This window comes from Botryllus schlosseri, chromosome 11, assembly GCF_051294905.1.
Source record: "Botryllus schlosseri isolate E-star chromosome 11, Bs_hap1, whole genome shotgun sequence".
NCBI lineage: Eukaryota > Metazoa > Chordata > Ascidiacea > Stolidobranchia > Styelidae > Botryllus > Botryllus schlosseri.
Window position 1 is genome coordinate 2976605 of NC_137246.1, and position 9404 is coordinate 2986008.

General features: G+C 42.4%; 2 protein-coding genes across 6 annotated transcripts in view; one reads left to right on the forward strand and one right to left on the reverse strand.

Moving 5' to 3' along the window:
* The window catches only part of LOC145449815 (uncharacterized), a 342177-nt gene that overhangs the window by 246659 nt on the left and 86114 nt on the right, over nucleotides 1-9404 (forward strand). The window lies entirely within an intron of this gene.
* Nucleotides 2876-9404, reverse strand: part of LOC145450806 (threonine--tRNA ligase 1, cytoplasmic-like) — a 41059-nt gene continuing 34530 nt past the window's right edge. The window contains exons 1-3 of one of the 4 annotated variants that reach the window (XM_080329312.1): nucleotides 8363-8504; nucleotides 8037-8130; nucleotides 2876-5531 (exon numbers count right to left, since the gene is read on the reverse strand). In XM_080329312.1, the coding sequence (XP_080185438.1) occupies nucleotides 3338-5531; nucleotides 8037-8125 (2283 nt within the window). In that variant the 5' untranslated portion in view covers nucleotides 8126-8130; nucleotides 8363-8504 and the 3' untranslated portion in view covers nucleotides 2876-3337. Of the gene's footprint in view, nucleotides 5532-8036; nucleotides 8246-8362; nucleotides 8511-9404 lie in introns of those variants that run through there. The other 3 variants (XM_080329313.1, XM_080329311.1, XM_080329314.1) reach the window with 3 other exon arrangements.

The window sequence follows — 9404 nt, forward strand, 5'->3', positions numbered from 1 at the left end:
AAGGTTGGCCACATCTGCTTCAGTTGCTGAAGAGTGTTGTCAGGTATTGTGCGCAGCTCACAGTTCACAATAGAATGAAAGTGATGATCGTGATTTTTGTTGTAGGCTATTTGTATTCTTCAATAAAATAATATTTCTTTTGCATTGACTATAGGGTTGCCATACGTCCGGAATTTCCCGGACATGTCCGGAATTTCACTGTTCAAACTGCGTCCGGGAGGAATTTCCAAAATATGCCTAAATGTCCGGAATTTTGAAGGTTTGAAATATGATCGAGATGTTTTCGTAAATCAACAGAAACGATATTATATTTAGGCAGATTTATTCCACTTGAAATTTTTCTTCGCGCTGCGCCCGATTTAGTGTCACAATTAAGGATTTTCATGTATGAACCACCACCCTGGCAAAACATATGAGATCAAAAATTATCAAAAATAGGCTCAACCATCATTTGTTGAAACAAGTCTAATTGTAATCGCAATTATAGGAGAACCAAAGCCGGGTAAAGCCATTTAGATGCTTTAGTCAATGATATTGGCTCTAACTGGGGGTCCTTTCTCTTTATTCTGGGGTTCGAGAAAATGTTGAACGTAATCAGCTTCCAATATAGGCCGTGAGTAAGTCTCGGCAAATGTGCTGACCGTTTTCCGTAATCAGCTTATCAAATTCTGAGCTGGATTACAAAACATTTTCAAATTAGAAATGGAGTTGCGACCATGAATGGTTAAACACCACCGGATGTACAACCGGATCTGCATTTTGGCTCATAAATAGTCTTATCCGTGTGACATGACATGACTTTACGATGTATAATTCCGGTCCCTGTATTTTCGAAGTCATCATCCTCCACCAGCTCCACCGCTAACTATATGATCATGTAAGGGCGGAGAAAGGATCAAAATTTTATAGTTATATATGGAAGAAGCAGTATTATAAACTGATTTTATTCACAAAATTTTACGACCAGATGCATGTAGAAACCAGATGTTTATAGTAAGGCTCCAGAAGTTGCATCGATTACCCTATGGTGGACTCAAGATCAGTGTTTATTTGGACAGGAGGGGGTTGAAAAAATGTTGGTTCGATCCTGTTTACAAGACAAAACCACATAAATGCACCTACCTAACGTTCTTGATCCCGATCGTTACCACCTATTGTGAATAGGCAAGGATTTGCTAGCGTGACGTCACATCGACAAACGATGTGCCATGCCTCATTTTAAAATCCGCTAGTGGGCGCTAAAAAGTGTCCGGAATTTGCTTCGCAAAAATATGGTAACCCTAGACTATGCCCGTCGCACATGTTAGAGAGAACAGCGTTGTACTGACGTAGATTTATCTAAACATGACTGTTAAACTATATTTCCTATTTCATCTCGATGTTGAAATCATGCGGCCCACGGCCTCTATAGATTTTGAAAAGTGGCCCGCGACTCGTTTTGAGTTGGCGACCCCTGGCTTAGAGGGAACATTGCACCTCACTCAGCTCTACTGGTAAATGTGTTCACGTGAGCAGAGAGAGGATAAAAATTGATCTCATTTAACATGCAATTCCCGATGGTATTGACCAATTCAATCATTAATTAGTGAAATTTTTCGCACTTCGCGCGACTGGGCGAGAATAGCTGCCTCAGCAAATGGACACCGAATGTAGATACCTAATAGGCTATCAGCAAATAGCGGACAGCCTTATGGGTGTCTGGGAGTGAAGTCCCCCGGAAGTTTGGTTTATCACCCAATGGGGTCCCAGGACCAACGTTTTTTGTTTGGGGGGGGGGGGAGCTGACGAAGTGCTGTTACGGCCCTGGTAACGAATAATTGTACCTGCGGGCACGCCCGAATATGTTTAATTATTAATTACGTGCCCTTTATTTTCCTATACAACAGCTCACTCCGTGCTACTGGTAAATCTGATTACGTGGGCTGAGAGGATAAAAAGTTTATAGCGACTTATATATGTAATTACCACCTATTCATTCATGCATTATAGAAAATTTTGGTACCTAGGGCGACCAGGCCACACAAACTTTGCTGACCATCAAAATCACGATATGGGGTTCGTGGGGGCGAAGCCCTCAGAAGTTCGGTTTATCACGCTATGGGTGCGCAAGGCAATCGTTTTGAGGGGGTTGACGAAGTGCTGTTACGGCCCTCCCTCTTACTCATTGTCTTCATAACATTCCTTACAATATGAAGTTGGGGGGGGGGCGGTGGAGCACGATAATTTTTGAAAGGGGGCGCTGGAAGAAAAAGGTTAAGAACCACTGCACCACTTCGACATCTTCCTGTCTTTTCATTGTATCGCATTTTTGTGGTGTATTGAACTGATAAAATTGCTAATAAACCAATGATGATGATGATGCATTAGGCCTTTACTACTACATTGAAGATTCTCAGTAACTGGGTACATGGAGCTCTTTCCTTGCATCACTCATAAAACCTGGTTACAGTAGGCCCGATTTTGATGGAAAGCAAATTGGAAACCTGGATTTATATAGCTTTTTCAATTCACAAATCCATTACTAGCTTACCACTAGTACGCATACCACAGCTTGGGAACCACTGCATTCTCCCTTCATGCTCATCTCAGAAATTATGACCTGTATTGAATACCATATTCGTTAGCTTACCGTAACACTAATACACATAAAATTATAATCTATGCCCGCTTCAGTCTATCTCAGTCAGTTTTTACCCCCCCAAAACAGTGAGCACCTTATATTTTTGGACAATCATACACATCTAATGCATCTTAGAAAAGTACCGAATACTTTCTCAAGGATACTCGCTGGAATGTTGTCCACACCTTCTAAGCCGTGAAAAGTTCCACATGCTATCACCGACCAGCTGACAGCTCAAAATTGCCAAGAACAACCTTGGGAACCATTCCAAATTTATTTTATATTATAGACTACATCTCAACCAAGAAAATGTCAAATGAGAACACGACAGATGTACACCAAGGATTAGCGGCTGCTCAGTTAAAAAAGAATGTTGGTATTTCCACTTGCCGAGGGACGTAGTGTTTACTTACAGGATACCATTTCATGCCAGTTGATATTCTAACGTTACACACCTACGTAGTAGTACGTACAGCTATTGTATGCAATATATGAGTCCAACGTAGCGCGAAATAACATCTTGCTATAGGATCAAGTAATCTTTGAAATGACTACATAATAATCGGAGCATTTCTAAGTTAGGCCGTTTCAATTTATCAAATCAAGTAGCATTGAAATTTTAATGGAGCTGCGTTTTAGTTCATAAAATCAGTACTAGATGGGGTTATAGACAATGTCAAGTCTTCGCCACAATACTGCATCCATACACGAAACGATCTATTCTTTGTCTGATGAACCAAATTCGTCTTCCGCGTTCGGGCATTTAGACACCTTCAACTCCACCAACCGCTTCACCGTGTCCGCCACCGAATACTCTCCGTGCACTTTGTTATCTCTGGTACGAACGTTCACAGTATCGTTGTTCATCTCTTTTTCGCCTACCACCAGAATGAAATTGTAATGCTCCACCTGCGCGTTACGTATCTTCTTATTCAGCGTCAGCCCTGGGTCCATTTCAAGGTCGACCTCCAACCCTGCGTCATGCAAGGTCTGTTTCACTTTCAACGCGTATTCGTCATACTTTTGCGACACCGCCAACACCATCACTTGTCTCGGAGATAACCACAATGGCCACTTCCCTCCGTAATTCTCAGTTAGAATCGCAATCATACGCTCCACAGACCCGAGCACGGCTCTGTGAATGATTACCGGATGCTTTTTCTCATCCCCTTCCCCTGTAACGTAAGTCAGGTTGAACCTGAGAGGCAGTTGAAAATCCAACTGTATTGTAGCGCACTGATGTGGGCGTCTCATCGCGTCCATGATTTGAATATCAATTTTAGGACCATAGAACGCACCGTCTGCAGGATTAAGTTTCCAAGGCTGCCCAAACTCATTTAGACTCTCCTCCAGCTGCTTTTCTGCAAAATTCCACATAGCCAGCTCGCCGAGATACTTCTCAGGCCTGGTCGACAAGAACAGCTTGAAAGTAAATCCAAAAACGTCGTACACAGCACGCAAAAAATCCAAAGTAGCTTTAATTTCTTCTTTAATCTGCTCGTGCCGGGCGAAAATATGCGCGTCATCTTGCTGAAATCTCCGTACCCTCGTCAAGCCTGTGAGCGCGCCAGATAGCTCATTCCTGTGTAGCACGCCAAAATCTGCGAAACGCAATGGCAGTTCGCGCCAAGACCTGGTACGCTGCCCGAACATGAGACAGTGCCCCGGGCAATTCATAGGCTTCAGTGCGAATTTCTCCTTCTCCACGTCAAACGAGAACAAGTTATCCTGATAATGATCCCAATGACCCGATGTCTTCCACAGTTTTGAATTGTAGATATTCGGCGAAATCACTTCCGTATACCCACGTTTTCTATACTCACTCCTGATGAACTCGACTAGCGTGTTGTAGATATGAGCTCCTTTCGGAAAGAAAAAACACGACCCCGGGCTCAATTCGTGAAAGAAAAACAACTCCTGCTCCCTGCCCAACTTCCTGTGATCCCTCTGTTTAGCCTCCTCCTGACATTTCTGCCAGTCCTTCATGTCTTTCTTGTCCGGAAAGCTGATGCCGTAGATTCTCTGCAAAGACTCTGCGTCTGCCTTACCCTCCCAGTACGTGGCCGAGTTTTTATAGAGCTGGAAAGCCTTGATTTTGCCAGTGTGGCGTACATGCGGCCCACGGCACAGATCGATAAGCGGTCCACATCTGTAAACTGTAGTGCTGGGTGTGGTAATTCTTTCGTTGATAATCCTTTGTTTAAATTGGTTGTACTTGAACATTTCCAGCAAGTTTTCCTTAGATACAACAAGGCGCTCAAATTCTTGTTTCTCTTTCAGAATCGAGCGCATTATACCTTCTAACGCAGGGAAATCGTTCTTGTCTGAAACTTGACGGTCTTCGATGAACATGTCATAGTAGAAACCTTCTTCTATAGGTGGACCGTAGCATAGGCACCCGCCATACGCACGTTCCATGGCTTCACCCATAACATGCGCAGTAGAATGCCAGTACACCGCTTTCGCTTCATCGTCATCAAATTTCAATAACTCAAGCCGAGCGTCACACTCAAAATGCCGGTCTAGATCCCAAACATGTCCGTCAACTTTCGCTACGATGCAGGAGTCTGCTAGAGGCTGGCTTATTCCCTTCGCGACATCGTAAGGCGTGGTAACCCAGGACTTACCGGGTACTGTTTTGCCATCGGGCAGTGTAATGGTTATATCCTTTGATTCGTCTTCTTGGCGTTCTTTTAGTTTCTGATCCGATTCTTCCTTTAACGACTTGTAAAGCTGCAATCTCTCGTTGATGTACTGCGGCCAAGGGTCAAGCTCTTTCAATTGGTTTGGATCGCTCTCCTTTTGCTTCTTCTTATTCTTTGCGTTCTGCACGTTAGGCTTGGCTTCGACAGGAACATTTTCTTTGCATTCTTCGGACATATTTGTGGAATACAGTAAAGTAGAAGGGCGTCTAAAAGTGTAGAGTTTTGTTAAGTTGGCAGTCTCAAAATCTTCTGACGATATGCCACTGTTAACGAGCGAGCCACACAATCGATCAAACAGACTACAAAACGCATATGCCGATATGCCTATCTTATCCTAGTTGCATAATAACCGTATTCAACATTGTAACCGGCTGCCACTGCCACTTTCCCAAAAATTTTGCTTCCCTTTTTATAACTGTAAAATACGACCTTAATGGGATGCAAAAACAACAAGTAATATATCGATGGATTCAGAATGTCAACGCCTAACCAACTACGCTACGAAGCGAGCAGGTCAACCGCGCGTGTATATAATCGAGAAGACGAGAAAACCTTGAAAAAATGTACATGTTTTGATTACTTCCTTATGGAGTCCACCACGTATATCTAGTGCGACGAAGTACATGCTATTCACTGCGACAGAGACAACATATTTCAAACAAGCTATTAGTGACCGCTTTTGTTCAACTATTTCGATCGATACTATCAATGCATGGTGGAGCGTTTCACCATAAATACGCAGTTTATCTCTCTATTTTGGACGAGATGGAATTGTATTCCAACAATGTCCAATCTTGAGGCATCTACTAAATGTTTTTATGATACACAGACTTCCGGAACAGAATGGATAGAATGATTGGACTAGCAGTGACAGACAATAGTATAGGTTTTAATTGAAGAAAGGAATTGTCAACAACAATGTAACATATGTGATTTTGATGTACCACACCTACAATAATTATATATATACATTCACTACGTAAAGCGATATGCCTGTGCTTTGTTGCACTGGTTTATATGTGATACAAGATCAACGGCTTTCAATGCACCGTTGATTTCAACGCCCGTTCTACAAATTCACTTGACTCATTCAATCAAGAGAACAGATTACCTCTAAATCTGGAAACTTAAACCACATACCCACAAAGTGATGATGGCAGAAGAAAAATCCCAATTATGTGATCTAAGCTAGGGAACATCATAGGTCAAATTCTGGATTGGAATATTTGAGAGCGCAAAAATGCTCACATTTCCGTTTAAATATTGGTGAGGAATTGAGCATTTGGATTTGAGACTGCCTGGGCGAGTATGACACGAACAGATGTGAAAAAATTGTGCCTGTTCTACATCTCAAATCGTCACTTTCATAGGAATGCATTTTGAATGATGGGATCTTCAACTGTGCGTCCAAATGAAAACCAGTTTCCTTAGGTACCGGTATGCAAGAGTCTTCCACGGAAATTCTAAAAGAGTAGCAGCTTACATGCACTACACAGCAGCCGGAATAACATGTCCTATATTCTGACAGGAGATGACAAACAACTAACAAGGTTGGAGCCCGATTTGAAAATTTGACCACTTACGGTACTAAAAAAAGTAACACACGACAAGGGGACATCAATCATTGACAATCATCAATCACAGATTCATTAAATTACCATACCGAGGCTGGTAAGGCAATATAGGTTCCAATGAATCAAAGAAGCTGTGCAGTTCACTTGCTATTGAATTTAGGGGTAACCCTAAAAGGAGGGACCGCGGAAACTGCGGAAAACGCGGTACTCGCGGAAACAGCCCCTAAAACGCGGAAAATGCGGGAAACCTCGATTCCTAAAGCGCTGAAACAAGAGGAAAACGCGGAACAGTCGGTCATTGACCTCTATAGATCACAAAGTAGCCACTAAAACGAGGAAACAGAGGAAAAGGCGGAACGCGGGACAGTCGGTCATTGACATTTGTAGATCTCACAGAGGAACTCTAAAGTCTAAAACGACGAAACTGCGGGACACCAATGTTAGAGTGAGGCGAAGTAGAACTCATAAATGGCAGAGAACTGTTGATGGCGCTTCTTCGTTTTACAATACAAAAATTTATAAACGTCAAAATAAATTGTTTTTTCCTTGGGAGAGACGGATTAGGGTTATCGGAGGGGGTATATTAGGGTTACGTGAGGGGGATATTAGGGTTGAGGAGAGGGGAGATATTAGGGTTGGGGGAGAGGGGGATGTTAGGGTTAGGAGGGTTAGGGTTAGGTTAGGATTAGGGTTAGGTTATATATCCCACCTCCCCCAACCCTAATATCCCAGCCCTAATATCCCACCTCGATGACCGACTGTCCCGCGTTCCGCTGTTTCCTCGTTTTAGTGCCTACTGTGTGATATATAAAGGTCAATGACCGACTGTTCCGCGTTTCCCTCTATTTCAGCGCTTTAGGAATCGAGGTTTCCCGCAGTTTCCGCGAGTTCCGCGTTTTCCGCAGTTTCCGCGTTCCCTCCGTTTAGGGTTACCCTTGAATTTAGTGCCTATTAATAGCCGAATAGGACATTGCATATTTTTGTCCTTGATGTTTTGTGGGGTAGCCTATCATGTCTATAACATTTATTCAAAGTCAAACCATGCAGTTTCTCAACTCTTTTAGTTATTTGTCAAGTAGATCTGAAAATTTAAAGGATTGACAACCATCAGTAAGTGCACAGCACACGTCACCTTACCTATATATCCAACTACAAGCACTGTATTGAAAAAGCTTCTGACCAAACGCAGTGAGATCCTGGTAGTGTTTCAAGCAAGACTTTAACATACCATCTGACGAACAAATTCTAAAATTATTCCACGTATCGACTCAAAATCAGTGAAAGTATTCCTGCTGCTCCCACAACGCCCGCAACAGGCAACACTCCTACAGTACGCCCACCTAATAGCGGTACAGAATGTAACAAGTATATAATTTCATAGCTTTAACATTGATTCAACATCATTTTGATTGAATATACAACCCCGTCGCCTATCGGCACAGATATCTATACACAACACTCACCGGTGTCACTGTAATACTACAATACATGAAAAGATGATGAAACAGATCCGCCCGACTACGCCATCATCGACACACAGTCGCCGCACACGTGTAACATTACAATCTCTATTTGAACGAGTGGCAATATGTTGTTATAAACTGCAATCAGCTGTAGCGCCGCTGTTGTTACGAAATCGAACTATATTTCTATGCTTATTATTATCATTCGTGTTTATACCCTTTGAATGACGTAATCGTTGAATGTTATTATTCACAAAATAGAATATATTCTCCGTTTCTCTCTCTCTCTCGCACGGATACGTTAATCTCACTAACGCCATCTACCAGATGCGATCAGCAGAATGCTAGGTCCGATTGTATTTGAATCGGAGTTGCCTCATTTTCGAAAGTCGGATATTCTCGGATTCCGTTTCCAACTTTTCTACAGACAAGATGCATATTAAGAGATAATAAATTGTAACTTTAACACCAACGATATTTCGACGGAAATCCGACAGTTGACGATCATGTCCACGTCCACATTCAAAATACAAGGAGCTACTACAGCCCAATGATATATATATCATTGCTACAGCCATAGCAATTTACAACGTTGTAAATTGCTATGCTAAAGCGCTCGAGATTACTGGACCACGATTTGATATGTCGACCTAGCCTTCCGTAACATGGCACCTCTTTTTGTCGCTTGTCCATTTATGTTATCTTTTATTACTCATCATTCAAAGCGCATGTTTCTTCTTTATATCGCCAAGGCCCATGAATGATTTCAGAGACGAGGCTTCTCCAAGTCGTTTCGACACCTTCCTATCTTTTCATTGTGTCAATTTTCACAATAAACTGAAAACCACGCTGAGAAATATAGGTTTCAAAATAAGCAATGCTTTCGATTATCAGGACGGAGTACAAGAAACTCATCGCTTTCTCAAATATGCCGGTTCTCAAGTGCGGAACAGCATCTCGCCGGCTATCCGACAGCCGTCGAGCATGTCCACATTAAAGTCGAAATATAACTAATCTCTACCCAATGAATACTAGAAAGCTG